The sequence below is a fragment of the Pempheris klunzingeri genome, chromosome 16, assembly GCF_042242105.1.
Source record: "Pempheris klunzingeri isolate RE-2024b chromosome 16, fPemKlu1.hap1, whole genome shotgun sequence".
NCBI lineage: Eukaryota > Metazoa > Chordata > Actinopteri > Acropomatiformes > Pempheridae > Pempheris > Pempheris klunzingeri.
The window spans coordinates 23,935,371-23,959,351 of NC_092027.1; the positions used below are offsets into that span (position 1 = coordinate 23,935,371).

The following is a 23,981-nucleotide window of genomic DNA, read 5'->3' on the forward strand; positions in this document are numbered from 1 at the left end:
GTTTTATGAAGGCGTTTGTTACCAAGCGCTAATTGTCATTTTACTCGACTATTTCTCTCTTTCCACTTGTGAAACACCACCTCGTCTATTAGCTCCTAATCCTCATAAATAAACACTGCCATTTGAACACCAAAGAGATTCAAATACCACATCATTTCTAAGAATAAAGGGTCTGTTTCTGCCAGAGTGCAGAGGCAAACAAGACGTGTCTGTGCTCCAAAAAAAATCCTATTATGGAGGAGGATGGTCTTGAGTTGTGTGGGTTCAGAATCTCTACTCAAAAATAATCCAAGAATTTGCAAATCAAAGAGAACTGTGTTTACATAAGACAGTAACACAAAATCAGCAGCATCAGAGGAAACAGAGGAGGGATGTTTAAAGTGTTGAATGTGAATCTACACAGACATACGGTGACTGTAACTTCTACGGTTTATGTAAATGAATCTCTCAGTAGTAAGAGGCACGTTCAGTGGAGGGATCATAACAAAAACAACTGAAGAAAGAAATCCGAACTCTAATACTATGATCTTTGCTATTATGTGCAATATTCAGCTGTAATAACTAGAAGGCATTATGAGTTACAGACTGTCCTTTAGGCCTTCAGGTGACGCTCATACTGTCGGAGCTATTTCAGCCTCAAACTAGAAAATGCAGCTGGAGCTTCCTGGAAAGTCTAGTCTATTCTTTAGGGTCTTTTGACAGATACTGTTTCACTTAATATAACTATTTGTAACTATATAATCTATATGTAACTGTAACTGTTTGATTTCTTTACTATCCATCCATCAAGTAAATGAAGTCTAGGCACTACAGCACTGGTTTATTGGTAAATGCTTTCACAGAGAGAACGAGCTCTTTGATCTCAGGCAGGATACTTCAGGCTGTCAGATAGGGGCCACTGACCCGAATCCTTCTGCCACGTTCCAGATGATCCCATTTTTCATGAAAAATTCAGCTTTTATGCAGGCCACACGAGCGTGCTGCCGGCCCGGTTGGTAGAGGACGGGGACAGGACGGCGGCCGTACTCTGAGGAGGAGCGCACCGGGACAGCTCTGGACTGCTCCTGAGGGTGAGCGGGACAAAAAGGCACAGAGATACACATGAAAGACGTTATTGTGTGTTCTTTTAATGAAGCAAAAAATAAAATGGAGGATCCATTATCCAGTGTTTGAGCTGAACGATTTGGGGAATACCTTCTTTTTCACAGAATACAATTTGGCATACAGGTGTTACAGGTGTAACATTCCTGACGGCTGCATGCCAGCTAGGTGTAGCAGTTCTGGGGTCCTGACTAACTAACAACACCAAAATTCAACACAGCCATTGTTAACAGTATTAGGACTACCAGTAGTTTTTAGTACGACAATACAAACTGTCTGCTGTGAAAAAATGTGCACAGGAAGCTTTGTACATTTTTCAGAAATGATTTTGATACGGCCATATGGTCATATATGCGTTATACATGGTTATGGGTTATATTGAATGTATTAAGAGGTGGCTAAAGTGCTGTCGTACTGGTTTGTGGAGCCATTTTTGGCACCACAGTTTGCCCAGTGACTACGTTTTAGCACTGAGAGGGAAGGGTGGGACATAGCTTCAGGTGTTACGCTCTATGGCTGCATGTAAAATGTAATTTTCCTACACTAATCATTGCAGTATGTGCGCTCTGAAAAGATGACTGCCACCAGACAAATTAAATTATTAGCAACACCGTAATGTTATAAATTAAAGTCCATGCATTGCTCGGTATTACTCAGAGCAGCAGTGTGTCTCTGTGTGAGCTTCTCCAACAGATTTTTTGAGCACTGGGAGCGTCTGACTTCAGGGAGGTCAGACTGACTATCTGCAGAACAGACAGGACCTGCTTCTGGCTGTGGCAGATTCACTGGTGGGTTGACATTTGCATAAGCCATAGCTGGAGACTGGAGAGAAAAATAACACACTGCCATTATCCTCTGAATAGTTTATACAATAAATAGATTTTTAATTCATATTCAAATGTGAATTGAGGAGCAGAAACGTCCTAATTCAGCAGGAGCTGTCACCAACGCTGACGACCAGCCACTCAACTCACTTTAATTACGAGCTCAGCCGTGTGTGTGTGTGTGTGTGTGTGTGTGTGTGCGGCTGCTTTGTTCATCATCCTCTCTGCTTTCAGTGACCCAGAAACTCACTGTGAGCTAGTTTTCTTGACATGAATAATTACTCGATGGAGATGAAATGGCTTCTAAGGGAGCCATAAACAAAGGCCGTAAAACTTAGAGGCATGTGTCAGTCACCGCATGGTAAAAAACATGTTAAGAGACTTATAAATATGGAACATTTTGAAATGTATGCTGTTTTAGGATTCATTTTCATAATATATTGACATACCCATCCATGAAACACTCTAAAAGCCATATTGCAAATATAATCTGAAGCTTGAAAAGTTTCGTGTTTGCAAGGATAAGCAGGATATTCTCCTGGTGTTCAGGAAACAGCGGTAGTGCTTTATAATGTGGCGGCCTGTGGTCCGTGGGCCAAGTGTGTAGGTGGTCAGCGCTATGAGGAAGCATCCACTGACGTTATTGCTGGAAACAAGTAATGAACTGAAATGCATTAGTTTTATTTTCTCATTACGACAGGCTGGCATTACGCCTTACTGTGAAACAACTGTGTAGGGTAATACAAGAAACAGACAGGACCATAATATGAAAGTCATCCCTGACAGCATGGTTCCATTCATTCAATGGTGGATCAGCTGAAAGGGAGGAATGATTTCAGTCTAAAAATGTGTCTTACATGTCTGTGTCCACAAATTTCAACACATCAGACAAGGATAACTCTAACTGTTTTCAAAACTGGACCTTATTTTTATACACTACTCACAAAAAGTCAGGGATATTCAGCTCTCAGGTGAAATCTCAGGATGAACCTAAAATGCATTCTAACCTTTCCAGGTGAACTTAATGTGACCTTCTCTAAACCTTTGAATGCACATGTCCAACTGTTCAGTGTCTCAGTACTTTCTGCACCAGCTGCTGTTCTCTAACAAGAAGCTTAACAGCAACATTCACAACAGGTTTGATCCATGAATCCACCAATACATTTCCTGCTTCAGTTAGAATTGGTATTTAAACAGTCCTCCTCATCCTGCTGTTCACATTCTGACATCATGAGACCAAGACGACACCTAACAGTTGATCAGCAGCACCTCAACACTGGAGGCTTCAAACAGGAAGTCCTCAGACGGAGGTGTTCACTGAGCTTAGAGGGTCACAGAGTGTCATCAGGAGGTTGGAACAGTGATACAGAGACTGGAAGAGTCACAGAAAGGAGAGGAGTGGACGTCCTTTGGCCACGTCCCAATTTATTGAGACACTGAACATGTTTTGTTGTGGTTTACCTACCACTGTTGGTAGATTTTCTTTAAATAAATAGTTTAAGATGAATAAAATCACCAGTGCATGCTTCTACTTAAAGGCCCTACTTTCATGATATAATATCACTGTAGCATTCACTTTTTACATTTTCCATAAATTTCACCTGAAAGTCGAATATCTCTAACTTTTTGTGAGCAGTGTATGTACAGCCACTTCATCAAAGTCACACAACACAAACAACAAACACACAAACTAACTGATTGGTAGCGGCAGACCAGCAACTCCAGTGTAAAATTACTGTTTCTGTTAATGGAGTCTGGTGGCTTTAAACCGAGCCACATAACGGCTGTTTCTGGTTCAACAAAAAGGGTTTCACAGGTCTGTCTTTTCTGTAATGATGTAAGACATTTAAAATAACAGTCTGAGCCTGTCGATGCACTTTTAGTGGATGTACTTTGATTCAGCTCAATTGCCCTGAAGGATTACATTACAGCCATTTTAGCCTGTTTGTTGCCCGTTCTCAGCTGCCAGCTGGGGCGATCGACTCAAAATACATAAAAATGGGGTCCTGGTTTAAAAATACTGGAGTTCTCCTTTAATGACAGTAAATCTTAATATTTATTAATATTACATGCTTATCATCAATAATGTCATGATTTCTTAAAATAAAAAAAGCAGAATGATAGAGACCGTTAAGCACAATTCCTCACAAGCCTGCTATGCCACTGAGGCTAGCTTTAAAACACTCGTCAGATTCATTTAAGTCAAGTTTGAGCTCATCAGCAAGCTCAAACAGCTTAAATGAGAACTAAAATGCCCACTTCAGTGTGTTTATTACCTCCTGGTTTATGTCCAGCCCTCTTCCTTTGTAGTGTTGTCTGTCGTCTCTGTGCAACCTCATGTCATAACCCTCGGCCTGGTGGAAGACGTGGTCATACATGGAGACTTCTGGGGCCTGCCAATGGAGAGACGGTGAACTGGTGTTTATCATTCAGAGCCTGTCCTCAAACAGAAGGGGATCATTCTGTGCCACTCAGGGCGACGCGCAGGAGGTAGCAGTGGAACCAAAGGCGGCAATCACAGCAATTTCTTGTCGAAATTGGTTCACGTTACAGCAAAGCAAGCGGTGCTGTGCATCAGTCACCAGGGGTGTTGTAGGTAATGATTTAAAGGAGGCCCTCACATGCCGTTGGCGTAATGTCATTATAGGACGAAGGTTACGCTAGTGGTGTCATGATCTTTTTCACATCTTTCTATAACTGACAGGGACTCATTCATTATTCCCTCCTGTGCTTCCTTCGTCTGCAGCACACCTCAGCTCAGTGGTGAAATATGACTAAGTGAATTTACTCAAGTACTGTACTGTACTTGAGGTACTTCAAAATTTACTTGAGTATTTCCATTTCATGCTACTTTGAATTTTTCAACATTGTACTTTTTACTCCACTACATTTACATGGCAGCTTTAAATATCCTTCTTATTCACTGAAAAACACTTCTTTCCATGTGAATGTTCTGATATGCTGCAGGATTAAAGTCCTTTCATTGGTTGAGAAAAAGAAAACTGGATTAGCTGTAAAATGCATTGTCCCAAAGGTGAAAACAGGCTGTTTTGTGAACTGATGAGAAGGACAGTTTATAGAATATGATATAATGCTATAGATTAAACCTCCCAATAGCTGAAAGTTCAACCTTAAACACCTACATCAGTAAAATGCAACACAAACATTAACACCACAGCCATATGAATCCGAAAAACATTAGATATAATAGTAAATCCCTGACTGCACAATGAGTACTTATTTTTGATCATTTAAGTAAATTTTTTCTGTATAATGATGAATATGAATATTTTCAGCTAGCTAGCTACATTAGCAGTGCAGCTAGCTTAGCACGGCTAGCAACAAAGTTTAAATCCCAGCGCCCAACTCTACCTTTGAGTCTCTGTTAAAGTAGGCCGTTTCTCTTGGCTCCTTCCGCCGTGGTGGGATGTAACTGAACGCAGTCAAGGCGGAGAGCGGTTTGGTTTGAGCCTGCAGTGAAACGTCCATGTTCTTGGCTAAAAGTCACTCAGTCACGGTGGTAAAACATCAGAAAACTGAATCTCCACTAAGGCGAGGCAGCGCTGGCGTCCGTGGTTGCTAGGATACTGATTCAACCCTCTCCCCTGCTGCGTTCACTGGCTCTAGTGACTGTCTGTAATTCAGACACTTCCAGAGCTACATGTAACCTAAATGTGTCTGTACTGAGACAGATAGTCTCATAGGTATACCACACACACATTAATACATATCATTATACATTTATATATACATTTCATTACACCAACATTGTCTCTTTTTGTCTAAGGCTGCTTTATTAATTGTTTAGATCATATTATCCAATTTAAACTGATTTAGCTGAAAGCCTTACTTTACTATGTGTCCTGGTGGGAAATGGTTACTAATGCACCCCTTTTGTGGAAGCGCAGAGCTATTTTTGCTGCAGGAAAAAACAAGGCGGAAAGCCACAGGGGGGATTATTAAGTACATTGTCACAGGTGCCTTGCTTTTACCATCAATCACTGATGACGTTTTATTTGTTTTTTCAATTAGCAACTTGGGGGAGGCCAATACAATGATTCTTATATTCCAATTTGCATATGAAACTGATTTAAGAGACTGTTGTCATATTGTATGGTAATGCTGAACTACATTCAAACATACCCCTACACCAAGTTCCTTATGCAAGTTCCTTAATTGTTCTACATTATATTATAGTTGTAAAATACTGATACTCACAGAAAAATACTGACCAAATTGCCTGTTTGCTGATAGACTCTTGAAGTACTACTGGGAGACTGTAGAGTCAACAGTGGCCTATCAAAATAAAGTGACAGCACACCCATGTGCAGTTGCACCACTATCTTCCTTTGTGCTAATAACACTTGTCCCTTGAAGGTCCTTCGAAGGTCTCTCCCTGGCAGATGCGGTGTACATTGTCTTCTGGCAGCAGGATCAATTTATAACAGTGGACAGACTGTGCCTCAAGCACAGTGCGGAGTATGTGGTTCAGTTATGATTCACAACAAAGTCCTATTGCTGCGGCTGCAGATAAAGTATAAATAAGCTCCCAGTCCTTCACCTGCACTTAAAGATTCAGATGGCTTACCTCAAGTTAATCTTGCCAAACACAGTCCTACAAAACAACATAATATTGTATCCTCAAAGGAAGAGTTTGACATTTTGGGAAGCACCATGTTATATTTTTTTACATTTTGAATTTTGTGCAGATTAAAATAATGAGATCAGCATGTTGACTTTGGACAGAGCCAGGCGATAGGTATTCCCCCTGTTTCCAGTCTTGGTGCTAAGCTAAGGTTTTCGACTGCCGGCTGCAGCTTCATTCTTAACAGACGCATACGAGAATGGTGTCAATCTTCTCATCTAACTCTCTGCCAGAGAGCGTTTCTCTGAAAATGTCAAATCATTCCTTTAAATTCCTGGAAATTATCTGGTTGCCTGGCAACCCCACCTGATAATGATGAGACTCCAGAAAGTTGCTGTGCTGATCCAAATAAAAGAGCCTCAACATAACACAACAGCATCACAGAGGTTCTGGGGAGCTCGTCTTGTCGAGGCAGGCGAGCAGTTTCCCCTCATTGTCAGTCTTTATGCTGCAATAATGTAATCAGATGCTGATTGTAGCGTCATATTTAACATGAGAGTGGCATCGATCTTCTCATCTAACTCTTGGCAAGAATGTTGACAAGCCTGTTTCCCAAAATGTCAAACTTCTTGGGTTGAATCATATTTTTAAAAAACAAAACTGAGAATAGAAAAGTATATATTTTGATAGAAATACTTTATTTTTTTATTTTGTGACACACAAAACAGGCACAAAAGGAATTTTAGAGGCTGTGTATGTATGTGCCTGCCTCTATCAGCCTCTGACACACAGACACAAAGACGTTTTAATCCATCTGATGATACACAGACACCTTCGCTGAGTGTGTGTGTGTGTGTGTGTGTATGTGTCTTACACAGTGATAGAAAGCTTACATTGTCCACATAGTGGTCCAGTTAACCTCTCAGCTTTTTCCATTTTGGAGATGACAGCCATGGCATAGTGACACACCTTATTTGTGTGTGTGTGTGTGTGTGTGTGTGTGTGTGTGTGTGTGTGTGTGTGTCTGCCAGCCCCACCTGCTGTTATTGTTGTCTCCTTCCACATAATTACGACAGAGCAGCAGGGGGTGGCCAATAAGAGGACACCACTCACTGCGCCGTGACCACAACACACACACACACACACACACACACACTCACACACACTCACACAGAGGCACAACAGAAAGCCCTGAATCTCAGTGAAAGCAAGGGAGCACAAATTTTGATAAAACTGCCAGAGATCCAGCAGCGCAGTTCAAGAGGTTTCCAACAACAATGACGTGCAGGACAGTAGAGATATGAGGACAAAGACAGACAGACAGACAGATAGACAGAGACAGGGAGACGGAGCATGATCACCACCTGCTTTCTTTCATTTTAGAGGTTGTCTCAGAGCACAGGAGTAATTACTGCTGACATTTCAGAGGGATATATTGCTATTTGGCAGGAGTCACTGTGGGAATGAAAGCACCCGAAGGCAGGGGTCGCCCATTCAGTGGTCCTGAGTTATTAAATGGAAGTGGCTACTGTGTTACTGAGCCTTGCTCTCATCTGTATATTTTCCCATTGCTTCAGATATATTAATATGGACCTGGATGCTACGCTTTATCCTATTGGCACGTTTTATATCATTCAAAGTAGAAGCCCTCATCAGTATGAAGCCAGGTATACATGAGTCCTTGTGCAAAAATCAGTGAATAATAAAGGTCAAAATTATTAAACAACCAACTAATCCAGTCAACCCAGACAGCAAATGACTCATAAAATGCTAAGCATGTTCCTGGAGAGAAATTTAAATAAATAAAAAAACAGAGAAGACTTCATGTATTTCATCAGGATTATTAAAGGCACAGAAAAACAATTTTCTCAATCGGTGTCTAACTATAAGCAATGGCCTCCTACAGGAACACAAAAGTTTACACACTTTTGGTTATTTCACATGTGACATTTCCACATTTGTCTGTTAGCCCTGTCTTTACTCGTCGATTTTAAGCAGGGGAAACTGTGATGTCACGTGTTCCTGTGCACCAATCAGAGCTCAACAACATCTGAATGAAAACGTGGAGACAGTTGTAGGGCTTGTTTGCTTGTGCTGCCGCCAGTGTAGATCAAATGTGATTGAACCACACCTAAAGATGTTACTCACCTATATTTGGGATCGTTTTGCCTTGAATATAAGAACAGGGGTTTTGACAAAAACATACTCAAGGCCTGTAAAAAAAAAAGATCACCAAGACCATGTTGTCCATCAGGTTGGTGTCTCTGTCACTACTGGTGTAGGTTGCAGATCACTCAATGCTTTCTTGTGTGAAATAGTGATGTGATTTAAGGATTTTGAAGAGAGAAGAGGGGAGAGACGCATCTCAGCAATTCTCCAGCCAACATTAATGTCTGTCTGTGGAAAAAAGCCAGCTGATCACTAGTATCAGTGTCCCCCCTGCTGGACATGACGAGTACTACACCAACATCCACACATCACCAGTAACAGTAGAGGCTATGAAAGCGTGAAATATGTCAATGTACAAAACATCTTCATAAGCAAAGACCGCAATGAAAAGATCGATAAAATAACATTTCCCTAACTTAAAAATGTATTTTCATATCAAAATATGTGCGAAGGCCTATGAGCCTGCTTTAAATTGGCACAGCTCCAGTAGAAAAGCAATGGCACAAATAAAGGCAGTCAACTTTAGGTATACTAACAACAAGCACAGTTCTTATTCTTTCATTCTGGCAGCCTCACCTGGTAAGAGCCTGGAAATAAAAAGATATTAATTCTAGTTGCAGCACAGTGGGTCACCAAAACCTGCAGTGAGACTATAGAACTTTTTAAAGAAGAAAAAACACATTCTTCCTCCTATAAATTAAAAGCTGAATGCATGAGAAATAAAATGCACCCGTATCCAACTGAATACACTCAGAGGTTTAGTTGCTGCAGCCGTAGGTGGTCTGGTATGACCAGTACCTTAAGGTGGCAAACACTTTCACGAGCTGCCTCATAGCCAGCGTGTGTTACAGCTTCACTACTTTACATTAGATTTGTGGAGACTTATTGTTAACTCACTGAAACTGTTCAGCCTAACTGTTCACCGCTCTTCACCGATCAACTTGCCACAGGATTTGTGAGTGGTCTCAAAGTGGCTTGAAGCATTCATTTCCTCGAGGATCAAATTCACCCGTAAGACGGATCACTCCTCTTTTTCTCCTAAAATATGCATGTTTGTTTTTCCCACAGTAGGCTTTCTATCTCACTTCCACATCCTTTTAACTAACTTGAACTAACAGCACTGTCATAACTTACGTGGGCCAAACAGGATTCCCACAACGCCTGCAAGGCACCACTAGTTGCCAGGCGACCAGTGGCTTTCTACAACTTATTCCCAACCTGACATATGCTTTTTAGGCCCTGAGTTCCACAATGCTTTTTTTTTTTGTTGAAGCCCACAATTTAACAAATAGCAGCTTGCTGTGTTGGGTGCTTTCCAACTCGAGGTGCAGGGTGCTCCTGCAAAAACATGAGACGCACAGAGCAGCAAACACACGAGGTGCTTACCAATACAAAAGCAGCAAGCAAGATATTAGAAGATAACAACAATAACAAGATTAGAAGATATTAGAAAAAGTCACCCCAGGCTGCTTGCTCTGTCTGATCGGGGCCTTATTAGGGTGCTGTTTGATTCAGTTGTTTAGTAGTGTGTTAAACTTAGGCTGTTGATAGTTAAGATATAATGCCTGTGTTTCATGTCAGCTTCAGGGGCCACACATAATGTTTCTGAGGGCCGCCAGTGGCCCGTGGGCCACACCATGAGTAACACTGCTCTTGGCCATATTCAAGCCTGGATAACATGGCAACCAAAGAGGGCAGCGAGGAAAGATAGCAGAAGTAAGGCTGATCTGTGACCCTGTGCTGACTGTATTGAATAGATTACAGCTAAAGGTCACTTTCAAAGCCAGTCATAAAGTCCCAGTTGTAAAAGAACACTAAAATGTCACCTCATCGATAAATCACCCTACTATCTGCTGCTACGTGTCTGCAACAGTTAGTCAATGTCAACATTTTTACTCACAAGAAATCATTTGTGGCATGCTGTGCAGCGTGTGTGTTTGTGTATGCGGGATACTTGTCAAAGCACTTTGAGCACGCAGCCACGCTGCAGTGCTCTCGTTACTAGAAATACCTTCTCTTCTGACCCAGAAAATATTTACTTGACATTAAAGGAGTCCCACGTAGTGACGATGCTGAGTGTGTCGTAATCTGCAAGCAAGCAGCATTTTTCTGACGATCTCAAATGCTGTTCGCAGCATGAGGCTTCAATCAGTGTGTGTGTATAGACACACAATAACCATGAGAAGATTTACAGACAAAATATGTGATGGATTATGAAATATTATTTCAACTTCTTTTCACAATAGCAGAGTTTACAGCAGTTCATTTATTTTACTCCAGCTTATTTTTCCAATGCCTGTTTTTACTTCACACATTCTTTCCTAATATTACACTCAGTTGCTAAGTCATTAGACACTGCAGGCCTACAGTTCATACTAATGCAGTGACAGCAACCTTCATGAAACTTCTGCTTTAGACAGGTGTTGATTCAGTTTTATGAACATTTTGTTTTGTGCTGCCCTGTTATATGTTATTCTGGAAAGAAGCCAGAATGAAATATTCCATAATATGTTTGTGATTACAGTAGCCTATGTGCTTTTTTCATTGCAGGTCTCCATGGAGTTTCAGTGATTGTGTCCCGCTCTAGGGCACATCAGACTGCTGGGAGGTTTCTAACACAAGGTGCGGGTTTTCTTTAGCGTCTGAAGGTCATTCAGCAAAGATATTATAAGCTGTGGGGTTAATTGATGCACAAGAGTTATTACTGTGATGAACTCACGTTTCTTACTGTCATATTCTCACTATATAGGGAGACTTTGAGCACTGGAGCATCAGTTCACGGCTCCAACCAGCAGATGGCACCAGTAACACAGCTCAGCTCTCAGAGGTTGGAGGAAAGAGATGCCGAGACGGAAGCCTCAATCAAAACAGCTGACCTTTTCTGCAGGGGTTTCATCCTGGGTAACATGACCAATTACTCGGCCCCTCCCTTAAAGAGTGACTAACTAAACACTCACACACTTTATATGGAAACAGCACAGAAACAACCAACAGTGAGCACATGAATCACAGTCGGTTAAATTCCCCAAAACTTGGTCTTTTCCCAGCAGTGTGTCGCATCATTGGTTAGATTAGACGGCTGGTGTTACACACAGCCTGTGAGCCTGTCATTCACACGATGATCGCCACTGACAGGCTGTGTGGAGCCTGTTTTCGTCCGTGTGGAGCCCTCTTTGGTTTTTAATGCCCTACTTTGCACTGGGAGTTGGACACATGGGCGCGCACACAGTGACCGCCGTCGGTCCTTGATGACCCGCCGTCTGCTCGTTTCCGAAAGCTGACGGAGATTCACCGAGCGGCGACCCGGCCCCTCCCGCCCCACCTCCTCGGCGCTACAGCTACTCTCCCCTCGGCTCCACTCCGAGGAGGAACCCGGTGCCCCCGGCTGATCGTTTCCAATTACGTTACCCCAAGATGGAGGTGTGCAGATGGCACTGCTAGCGTCCACGAGTCGCCGCAGCCGTCCGTGTGTCTTTCATGGCGCTTTTGTCGGGACAGAAGTGATTTTGTGCCATCTTTTTGTCATTTTTTGGGGGGACCTACTTGGGAGATACTGAGCTCCAGGTTCGGGTTGTGGCAGCCATGAGCTCCGGGGAAGGAGCGGAGGAGACGGCTAAGGACGCCAGCGACATAGCGGCGTTCTTCAAGACCGGTAAGCCCCAAAACGAGCGAAGGGGGTCGGACTGAGCTCCAGTGAGAGCGGCGCCCTTTGGTACGGCTCCGGTAGGGACATTGTTCCCGTCCGTGTTGACTGTTTTGGGGGCGCAGACAGAGAAGGATATGGATAGCTTTAGCCGATGAATTTCACAGCTGTTGTTGTAAGTTGTTGAAGACACAACAAATAACAACGACCAACGCAAATGTAGAAACCTTTGATAATGTGTTCCTTGAGTGCGTTTCTCTAACTAACATACATCTCACAGCCCATCTGGACTGTGTAGCCTGGCAACGTTAGCTACAGTGCTAGGTCTCCGAGTTCCATCTTCGGACACCTCTCCTCGATTTGGCTGTGCTTGGCTAGCTATGTTTCAGTTCCCGTTCTTCAAATGTATTACCCTGTGTTTAGTCCTCTCCACTGCATTATTCAAACTACAGTACTTCCAGTACTACAATGAGGATGCTGAATGTAAGTTTGAGTCAGTACACAGTAGCTCAAGTGTCCAGTTTGAGCCAGACACAATCGGAGCAAAGAGACTTTTTGTTAGTAAGATTAAAACACTTTAAACGTTAAAATGACTTCTGGATTACATATTTTGTCTAAATCCAGTGGAGTGGCTGTAGATTAAGCTGAAGCCAGTTAAGAAGCAGGTCAGGGCTGTCCGATAATGGACTGGCGTGTTAACTAACTAGTTTCGACATTAGCTTAGCCCGTGTTAGCCTGTAAGCTAGTGAATCCTCAATCAGATTTGGTGAATCCTGTCTGCTTCGCTAGCTAGCCAAAACTAGCTAGTTTAGCACCGCTAGCTTGCCTGTGAGTTGACAAAGCAGGCGTGTATGTAAACAGCGTATAGATGTATTAAGTACAAACATAGACAGTGTGTGTCTGTTTTGAATTCACTATTCCGTTAACTCGCCGTTTGTTGTTTTCTGAGCTGCCAAAAAATAGCACAACCTTGCAAGCTATGTAAACAATACATGGCGTGGCACACACAGGCAGGGTGTGCACTGTGCAGGAGCGGCTAGCTGTGGAACATAGCTGTCAAGGCCAGAAGGCTTCCTACTAACAATATCACGGTCAGCTGGCCGTCATAAGACCCCAGAATATCAGTGACACTGATTTATTTCATACACAAACTGTTGCTTTAACACCTGGTAAAATGATGCCCACTAGCGTGTACTGATTGTTAACATTAGCAAAGTAACGTTAGGCTAATTGATCAGGAAGGACCGTGACTTGAAGTCCAAACACAGGCCTACAGTGATTTCATAGGCTGCAACAATGGCATAGAAACTGAATACCAGGGGTCCGAGGGATTCAAGGAGTCTGGAAATGTATGGTAAATCCACCCAGGAGCCTTTGCACAGTGAAACCATCTGTAAAGAGCTCTTTATTTATTATTCTGTTGCCCAGGCCTGCTGCATACAATTTATACAGTTGGTTCAAACATCAATAATCTATTTTTAATCAGAGTTTGGTGGCAAACACTTGAATGAAGTGGTGATCCATTGGCAAATGCTTGTCCATTTGTGGGCCTTTGACTTGAAAAAGCTGCAGAGCGAATGGGCTGCACTGTATGCCAGATACCCATGAAGCTGTGTCCGCTGGGTGCAAGCAGTGAATTAGATCCAGCGCCTGATGTCATGTCTACCAGTGTCATCATCTAACTCCTCTAGCTCTGGCAGCTTACCGTTGGTGCTTATTTTAAGCAAGTTTCCCGAGGAACCAATAGCTACTGGTGTAGTACATGTCTAGTTGTATAATAAAGTGTGCATTATTCAAATATTAAACTGTAATCTACAAGAATGCTAATGCAGCGTGTGTGCTGTTCATAAGCCAAATCACTGGCTGTTCTAGTGCACAGTCATTTGTAGATCTGTTGTGGGAGAACTGAGATTTTGAAGTGCAGTCAGGGCGGTGTAAACAAGGACGAGAATGCAGAGTATTGACATCCAGCCTCTGGCTCCTGTGGTTTTGTGTCTAGTGAGATAATAAGCACAGAGGTTCGGTTCAGTATCTGTATAGAGCTGATCTGATGCCTTCCTCTAAGGGAGAGAGGCGAGAGGCATCCTGTAACTCACTTGCAACAACCACACTCTGTATGTTTTGTTGATGGCGCACAGCTGCAGCCATTCTGCTTCATTGTTAATCAGATCTGCTGCTAATCTGTTGTATAATTAAATGTTTAGCTATGTCCCCTTTTCTTATTACCACAAGCCCATCTGCTCCTGCTTTAGTTTGTAGCTGAGAAACAGCTCTTTATTTACCAATAGAGCACTTAAACTGTGTATTCACTTTATGTCTTTGTTTGAGAGAAGCATTTGGCACAGATAATTAGTTTTTATTGCGCTTGCGTTTTTGTAGCATTGGTGGGACTGCTGCTGCTGAATTCGTGGGTGGGGGGGGGGGAGAAATTGTGGGAACGATGAAAACCGTTTTTGACAAAAGCCCACTCAAAGGATCATTTCATGCCACTGTCTGGTGCTGGCGGAAAACATCACAAGAATATTTAACACTGATTGTCGAATAAGTATTTAACTTTCAGGGCAGTCAGTACTTGCAACATTCCCTTAATCGCCACAATAATAGATCGTCAATACAGATGCGAACCACAAATTCATTTGTCATTTATATACAACGATACATTTTTGTGCGTGAAGTGAGAAATATTTATGTTGAGCAAGTTATATATCTGTAAATACATTTGATAATCCCTCTGTGTGCGTTCATTATCGTTGAGACTGATCTGACCCTTTATTATATCTACCTCCCATCTCATATGAAGATCCGTTAGGAGCTTATGCTTTTGTTTTCCTCACAAGCGGCACACCTTGTTGAACGCACCTATAAATGTATACTTGGCACTGATGATGAGATGTGTGTTACTGATTGTGCTGCACACATACAAACGGCTGGTTTTTAAATAAAATACGGCCCGTGATTTATGCCCATCGATGGATGCTGCTTCAGTGTCGTTGTGCCCCCCGCCCCACCGAGAGCGCCTGGTGCCATCAGTAGTGTGCAGATGTCACTCAGCGCAACAGGGCAGTGACTGACAAGACCACCTACTGTGTCAATACTGATAATTACAGACAGAAATTTACTGCAAATATGAGATTGGTTTTGGGTAAGTCCAACTCATGTCCATTATCTTTTGTCTGCAACCAATGTGTAGCTACTGCGGTCATCAGAAACACTTTTCTGCACATTTCTGAGCACCATGTCTGGTTCATATCGTACACAATCTTAAGTTTTCTCAGAACCCAACTGGTACTGAATTAATTTGAATGGTTATTGACTAAAAGACAGTTCTACGTAGAGATTCCTTGTTCATGGTCATGTTAGTAGTGAAACCACTGTAGGCCTGAGTATAGATATTCTACCAACAGCTTTGTACAGTAAGCTTGTTAGAAGGCTTGAGTGTCACGTTCGGGCTCCCCTCCTCTTTGTTTTGCTCCTGAACTTCCTCCTCATAGATCTGGGAGTCTTGTTTTGACATGCACAGGTTTGAGTGTCTTGCCACAGGCTAAGTTTTTTTTTTTTTCCTCTCCGTCCCCAGCTCCATCCTCATCTCTTTTTCCAACCTTCGGCATTTGGTCTCTTTGTCTTTCCCATGTCCTCCCTCTTTGCGTTCTTCCTAACTCTCTGTCTGACTGCCTGCTGTCTGAGTGTTCATTCGCCAATGTCTGTTTCATGTTTTCCTCCCTCTTGCATTCTTGTTGCGTCGTGTCGGGTCTCTTCGTCCTGATGCAAAATGACAACTAATAAAAAGAAAGAGCTTCCCCCCGTCTCTCTCCCCTGTCCTCCAGACTGGAATTAATACCTAGGCCCCAGAGCTCTGAAAGGGGAGTTTTGTTGTGGCATGTTGTCAATCATCACGTTATTCCCACTCCAAACATATCTTTGGCTGCACCGATGACTAACACGCTGATCTAGTGTTGATTTCATATGGTTATTACTTGTTGGTAGAGTAGGACATTATTCTCAGTAGAGGGAAAAGTCCTGCAATCCGCACTGCTGAGCCTACATGAATGAGTGTTTAGAGGCTGCAACACGCCGTTCACAAGGTCGGTCTGTATGTTTGAATGAGCATCGGTGTGTACGTGTGTTTGCGCTTGAAAGAGTGAAACAGACAAACAGGAGTGAGAGAGAAATCTGATCCAGAGCATGCATTTATGACTCAGGCCCATTCACTCAGGATGAGGTCTACACACACACACACACATACACAGATGCAGTCTGAGACTAATGGATATTGATCCAGGAGATGGAGACTGATTGAGGTCCCTCAGTAAAGGTTTCCTGTGAGCTTAAAGCTGCCAAGTCAGACACAGCGCAGAGGCTAAAGCCTAATGCTATACACAGCAGATTTCTTTTATCATCCTGTGTTCATGAGATGGGAGTAAAAAGAAGACTGGTCCATCACAGATCAATGCAAATGAATCAGTGGTTGCTAGGTTTGTGGTCACTTGGTTTTGCTTCTTTTTTGGTAACATGCTAGATTTTTTTTACGTAATTACTCGACAGTTTGTTCAGAACCAAAATAATGGAGTACCAAACATGTTATGAAGTTGGGGAGCTCGTGAGAGACTGAGGTTGAGAGATCCTGATTTTTATCCCCCATTATGAGCCACACCCCCAAGACACTGGATCCTACATTTCCCACAGTGCAACTCGATAGCCCCTGATGACATCATCAGGGTTTAAAAAGCTCCTTTTGGATTCATAGAAATTTTAACTGGCCAAATGACACTCCTTATGACAAGTAAACTGAACTCAGTGTCTAAAATTAGTGGAATGACCCTTTAAACCATAAGACATACAAGAATAAGAATCCAAAAGTTTTTCACGCCCTGTACGTCTAATATTTGGTAGATTATAATATTGAATGCAGACTTGGCTAGTGGTTACTAAATATATCGATCAAATTCTATTGAGGAATGTACTTTTGGAGAATTGCAGCAAATAAAAAAACTCAATCAAATTGCTTTATCACATTGCTGCAAAAATCATATAAAAAGCGAATAGAGGCATGAAGTAGTTCTGCTTACTGATTTTGAACATTGTCTACAGTTCTCTAGTAAACAACCCAGAGATGTTAGATATGTTGAAGGCAGTTGAGGTGTGTGAGTATTTGGAGCGAAAACGCTTTTATAAAGTTTGGTGGCCAAATTTATATTGTTGTATTGCCCACCTCTACCTCCACATGTCCAAATTATCATGTTCGGTGGTACATTTAAAAAAAAAAAGAGAGAGAGAAGAGAAGCTTCAGACTACAGAGTTCAGTGCATTGGAAAAGACAAATTTTAAGGAGCTCAGGCTGAGTAATCAGGGTAACTCTCTTCGACACTCCGGCATCATGTGGTTAGCGGTGTGAGGGGCTTCGTGATAAGCAGCCTCTGTTCTCTCTCGATTGCTTTTCACAGTTCCTCACGCTCGTACAAGGACTTTCTCCGATTTGCCGTTCCCACTGACCCCCGTCTCTGTCTCCTCCATCTCGTCTTCTCCCCATCTTTGTATTGTTAAGATCACGGCGTACCAGATTCACATCCACAGCGAGTGGCCATTGTTACTGTCCCACTCATACTCAGCAGCAGAACACCAGGTAGCTCACACACGACACCTCTAGGTAACTGTACTATTGTGCAGCTGAGAGCAGTGAGTATAATAAATGGAAGCCAGCTGGAGGGAAAAATGATGGTTATGAGATTTTAGAATTTTATTTAGCCAGGCAGCTTCAATCAAGAGCAAATGGATGGCTGAGTAAAAAGCTTTTTAGAAAGGGCAGGAGATTAAGCTAAAACAGGAGGATAAAAAACACTCCTAACACTGTTCCCTTTATTGTGGCATTAAAAATGTGATGTTTCCATCAGAACACCACTCATCCCTTAGAATGAAGCACAAAAACAACAGTGAACACATGGTTCATAAGACAAGCAATACAGCCACTTGGAAACCACCATGTCATACATTCATATTTTTGGAGAGGAAAAGCAGAAAATGTGGAAAATATCAGCTGCTTGGCAAAGAATAAATAATTTAAATTGCCCTCAAATTCCCATGAGTACTTGTGTAAACACATAATCTTTCTCATCCCTAATAACAGGTGCAGCTACATGAAATTTTAATGGCAGATTACAGCTAGCAGAGCAAGCCAACCCCCCCCCCCCAATCTGCTGTGAGGTCAGTTTGAATAGCAGCATTGTCGGGGTTTTTTCCGTTTGTTTGAATTATCATCTGTTGAAGGCCGCTGCAGTATGATCAACCCTTTGGTAAATCACTGGCATTCAGACATAGACGGCCTTATTTAAATGATGTATTGCACAAATGCATTTAGGGCATGTCCAATTCCACTTTTGTCTTTTGCTTCTTAAACAGTGTGTTATCTGGACATAAAGTAAGGCACATGGTGCAAAGGGGTTTGTTTTGAGTCTATGCGCTGCTCTATCGCCAGGTGTTAGATAGGGCCCAGACAGCCACTTTGCACAATACCCACTATCATTCCACACCATGTTTCTAAAACTGTGACATAGTGTAACATTTGGAAACTGTCCTGTTTTCAGACCAGACTAACACCTAACAATAGCCAATCACCGCACAAGCGTATTAAAAACTTCTCATCTTAGATCAAGGAAAGTGAACTGAAGCTCCACAGCAACTGCAGCACCTACTACTATATTTAGCTCTGTATTATCAAATAATTGCCTATTTTAGACACTCAGAGGGTGTGTACATAGCATCATCAGCATTAATTTGGATTCATGTTTCTGGCTACATGATGAATGTAAGTCCAATAGTCACCCTCCTTCTGGCGTTCTTTTTGGTCTCCACTTACTGCTAAATGATCACTGTGTTGGTCACCATGTTCACCAGCAAGACACTCTGTCTGTCTGTCTGTCTGTCTGCTGACCAGGTAGCATGCACTGATATCATCTGCCTGCTGTGGCCAAAAACCAAAACAATGAGCCGAAAGCCGCTAAAATGCTCAGTGTAGCTGAGGGGAACTACAGAGTTAGGTGATAATTCTCAGTGGATACAGGTAGTCGTGTGATCCATTGTTGTTAAATCCATTTAGATTGTAGTGGCTTTAAATGTTGAGCTGCTCAAAAGAGATAATCTGTGCTCAGTTAACTTTCCCTGGAAATATGCTGGTTAAACCTGAACATAAACCTGATGCCAAGATGGCACAGTACATCATCTTGCTCAAGGCCTTTGTTGCTGATCTGTGTATCATATCACAGGCTTGTAAGGACTGGTCACCAGGGTCAGGTTTACTGTGGTGGTACAATGACGTAATCCAGTGTGCAAAGTTTGGGTTTACCTGCTTAGTTATGTTTCTTTTTTAATGCGCTCTCAGATTGATGTCATGAGGTGAGCCAAGAGGTAAATTTCTCATAGTGGTAGTAACAGCTTCCTGTCTGAACCACACTTGGTTTAGTGGTTGGAATCAATCAGACTGTATCTACAAACGCACACCAGGAAGGAATCGGTTGCGAAATTACCTTGCACCACGTAAATGAAGAGAGAATCTACTATCAGTGTCTATAGTTATTGATGCAATTGGAGAAATAGCTGATTAAGATTTAAGATTTTCGCAACGGACAAAGAGTGAAAAAATGTATTGCTCTCACAGATTGGGGTCCATAGGAGAAATGGTCGGAAAACCCAGCCCACAGATGTCTGGCTAGACTAAACACTGTAATTTTTGAATCGGAACACGGTGAGCGAAGCCATCAGAAGCCATTAAGTAAAATGAATGGCAGCGCTGGAGTTGTTTGTAGCCCAAAGCATGCATGATGTCAGTGTGAACTCTAAGGCGTACCACAGTAATACAACCCTAAACCAGAACAAAAAGCAGCAGATTGCATTTCAGAGAGAACAACGTTCTCGTCCCCAATAGTCAGTCAGATGCTTGTAAACAACTTTTGTCTCTCTCTGGATGTGCCGTACATGGCAATGTGAAGAGCAGCCTGTAACAGCTTACCAATGAGGCAGGAGAGGTAGGACGAGTTTGGGGAGCGACGTGAAGAGGGTGATGAATAACATTGGCCCTCTGTATCTAGTTATGCTGCAATGAAGTCATTACAGCCACGGATTTAAGAAGATTCCCATAGATGTACATGTTGTTCAGGAATTCAACATGCTATTAGTAATATGGTGAGCAGCTCTCTGGGATAGAGGAGTGTAAGGAGGGAGTGTGTGGGAAAGCAGATGAGCCCAAAGGTGTTTTAACAACAAATCTGCTTGCTTAAATAGGAATATATACATGATGTGTTTGGGAGTAGAGCTATGTTCAGCAGCACAAATTCCTGTGTGTGTGTGTGTGTGTGTGTGTGTGTGTGTGTGTGTGTGTGTGTGTGTGTGTGTGTGTGTGTGTGTGTGTGTGTGTGTGTGTGTGTGTGTGTGTGTGAGTGTGTGTGTGTGTGAGTGTGTGAGTGTGTGAGTGTGTGAGTGTGTGTGTGTGTGAGAGAGAGAGAGAGAGATGGTGTGATGTTGACAGCTCTAACAGCATTAGGCATGTTAGAGGTGAGAGTTCATTGGATTACACACGCTGACCTAATCTAATCTGGTGTTTATTCTCTGGGATTACTGTCTCTGTGTGTGTGTGTGTGTGCGTGTGTGTGTTTTCATATGTAGGCGTAGAGGTGGAGAGGGGGAGGTGGGAGGTGGGAAGGTGGATTTGTGGCGCGTCGGTACACATGGTTACACACACACACACGTAAAGGAATTGTTTGATATTTCGGGAAAACACGCTAATTTGCTTTCTTGCCAAAAAACTAGATGAGTTGTTTGTCCTTCTCATCTTAGCCTACAAATATAAAGATGGAGCCAGTCTATCAAAAAGACCGGCACCAGGGGGACAGAGCTCCCAAAATCTACACAAAAATGTAAATGTAAAAGCAAGTTGTGGTTTTATGGGGGTTTATGTGCTAGACTATTTGGTGGCCATATAATCACCTTTTTTTTGTTTTACAGACATTATGTGTTAATAAGTGAGCTTTAGAGGTGCTGTTGATGATTGTTGTGCCATCAGACACAACCAGGCTACCTGTCCCCCCCCAAGATGACTGTCTTTTGGCCGGAGTTTCAGTGCATCACTGCTCTCATCTAAGTCTTGGCAAGAGGGCGAATAAGGGTGTATCCCATAATGTTAAACTATCCCAAACTATTTAAATGTTGTCCCAACACAAGCAACCATACAGAGTAAAATCGACTAAACTCTGATTTAAATCAGGAACTAACTGGTCTAAGAGTAAGCAGAACTTCAAATATGACCACGCATTTGATGCCATGCATTTGGTACATGACGGTCCGGTTACAGCTCCACTAAGAGCTATGGACACATTTGGATGTGTACCAAAAACATAATGGAGGCCCTATACCACACAACAAGGTGTCATTTTTAGGCTAAAGCAGTGGTATGATTCAGAGAAGGTAGATGTTTTTACAGCACAAGAAAATACAGTTGGTAAAGACGGCTGTCTGTGTTATAGACGCATGTTTATATCCTGTTTTCATGTCCACCAAAAAGGGCTGGGTGAGGTGTCTGTCACCATGGTAACAGCAGCTCCCATGTCTGTCTGTGTGTCTGTCTGACCCGTGCCATGTCTTTACTAACAAGCCTATGTAAACCAGGTCGGCGAAGGCCTCTGCTGCCAGTGAGGTTTTACCACTCACAAAAACACACGCCCAGATACGGAGCAGACAAGACCAAAGGCCGGCTGATAAGAGCTCGGTTTCAATGGTCCTCATGTGGGCTGCGCTTAGATGCATTAAAGGCAATGTTTTACCGGTGGTGCAACTACACCTAGAAAAATAGACCAAAACGAAAAAGAAGCCTGCTTATGTAGTAACACAGCTGTCAATCAGAATACTTGTGAATCAGGGCAAGCAGAGCAAGGTATTTACAGCCTCTCCCAGAGAAGGTAATGAGAAGTGAAAAGAGGGCTATTGAGTAGCAGTTGGCTTTGGCTAGTGCTGCTTTGGGCTGTTGGATAAGAGTTATTTAAAAGTGTAATATAATAATGTATAATAATGTCAAATATAGGCTGTTAGCCCATTACCATGGGAGTTGAAATATTAGGGTGTTTGTCAGATGTTTAAATGAAAGAGCTCTTGGCTTGTTTAAATTCCCTCTTAGGAACAAGTGAAACACACATACAGTGTATACACACACACACACACACGCACATGCAAACCTCTCGTCTCCCTGTGTGTTTATAAAAAGGAGCTTGTCCCACTTTTCCCTCTCATCTGCCGTGCTCTCGTTCGGTAATTTCTCTGGCGTGATAGCTAATTGGTGTGAGCTCGGGGAAAATTTGCCGCCCCGCCGCTGTCTCCCTAAAACAAGCTGGAACGGGAGAGGGAAAAGAGTCGAGGGGGCAAAGACAAAAATGGTGAGAAGATGGAGAAGGAGGAGAAGACAGGAGGTAGGTTGTAGGGGAGGCGGGGAGTGCAGGTTGCAAGTGGCCATGAAATCACATGTGCAGATAACCATTTTCTTTACGCATTCTTGTAAGAGGAGCATAAAAAAATATGCCTTGGAATGAGTGAATGATTTTATTGTCCTGTTAAAGGGAAATAAGGAAGTCTATTCAGTGCAGGTGGAAGAGAAAGGAGAGAAGGAGCTGTGCAATTCAAAGACTGAAAGAGAGCCAGACCTTGGAAAGATAATGAAGAGAGGAGTGGAGATGTGAGTGCCAAGCTGAGTTAACAGAGTTTCTGCTGGTTAATGAAAGAGGTCAGCAAAAGAATTGAATCGGCTTGCAATTGATTAGGATCAGTGTGAAAGATTTGCCAAAATGGTCTCTGCTCCTATTCTGAGCGTAGAAAGAGACAGAGAGAGAGAGGGAACCAAACTAGGACAAGTCCTGAAAGACCATTGTACTCCTTTTTTCTTTGGGTCTCCAGTGCATTGAAAACTGCTATCTCACTGTTGCCCTCCCCATCCCGCTCACTCTCTTTTTCTGTCTCGAGCTCTTCCTCTGACTGCTTCTCACCCCGTTTCTCTCCTGGTGAGGGCCAGTGCCCGGGAGAAATTGATCCACTGTAAACATCACAGTCAGTGGCCTTTTGTGTCTTAAAGCAAAGGCTACGGGCCACTGAGGTCCTTGAGAGGGTCCCAGAGCTCCCCACGTAAAATGAGGAACAGTTTAAAGCGGTGGCCTTTAGTCCCAATCCTCAGGGCAGAGCCATGCTTTTTCATCTTGGCTACAGAATCTAACGGAGACTTTGTTTGCACCTGGCATCCCAGGTGAAGGCAGATAACAACAGTCCTCCAGAAAGAAAGTCCACCGTTTCATATATAGAGTCTGCTTTTATCCATCATAGATTTAGTTTTGATTAAAGATTTTTCCTTCATAGGCATAGCTGTGATTCAACAGGCTGTCTGATGTGTACCATGAAGTACACATCAGACGGCCTGTATTTGTGCTTGGGAGCGCAGGTATTTACTGTTTTATCTTTGTTTCATCTTTGTTTAAAACGAAGAAAACTTGGCCAAACAGTTTACAGATACAAGGATTGTGACTGTCACACTAAACAAGAAGCTAACAATTCTAAGTTAAAGGTATGCTCTAGTAATCTAATTAGTTTTGCTTTAACTATGCACTACCTGTCCGCAAGATGCAACGAAGCACATAAG

The 23,981-nt window shown here is 42.6% G+C and overlaps 2 protein-coding genes across 7 annotated transcripts in view; one reads left to right on the forward strand and one right to left on the reverse strand.

Annotated features, from left to right (window-relative positions):
* Positions 1–884: 884 nt before the first annotated feature.
* cfap90 (cilia and flagella associated protein 90) lies at positions 885–5,427 on the reverse strand. The gene is made up of 3 exons (XM_070847128.1): positions 5,298–5,427; positions 4,202–4,318; positions 885–1,064 (listed from the first exon to the last, which is right to left on the reverse strand). Exons 1-3 carry the CDS (start codon positions 5,412–5,414, stop codon positions 885–887), a joined length of 414 nt encoding a protein of 137 aa, XP_070703229.1. The 5' UTR covers positions 5,415–5,427.
* A 6,616-nt stretch (positions 5,428–12,043) lies between these two features.
* The window catches only part of LOC139215697 (triple functional domain protein), a 67,976-nt gene continuing 56,038 nt past the window's right edge, over positions 12,044–23,981 (forward strand). For all 6 annotated transcript variants that reach the window (XM_070846734.1, XM_070846735.1, XM_070846736.1 and 3 more), the window contains exon 1: positions 12,044–12,331. In XM_070846734.1, the coding sequence (XP_070702835.1) occupies positions 12,262–12,331 (70 nt within the window). In that variant the 5' untranslated portion in view covers positions 12,044–12,261. The remainder of the gene's footprint in view (positions 12,332–23,981) is intronic.

Bases quoted from the DNA above. Each gene is read 5' to 3' on its own strand.
- cfap90 (XM_070847128.1), bottom strand. From the start codon at position 5,414: ATGGACGTTTCACTGCAGGCTCAAACCAAACCGCTCTCCGCCTTGACT. The intron at 4,319-5,297 runs GTAGAGTTGGGC...CTCCATTGGCAG, and splicing joins ACTTTAACAGAGACTCAAAG to GCCCCAGAAGTCTCCATGTA. The intron at 1,065-4,201 runs GTAATAAACACA...GCTCACCCTCAG, and splicing joins GGCTGGACATAAACCAGGAG to GAGCAGTCCAGAGCTGTCCC.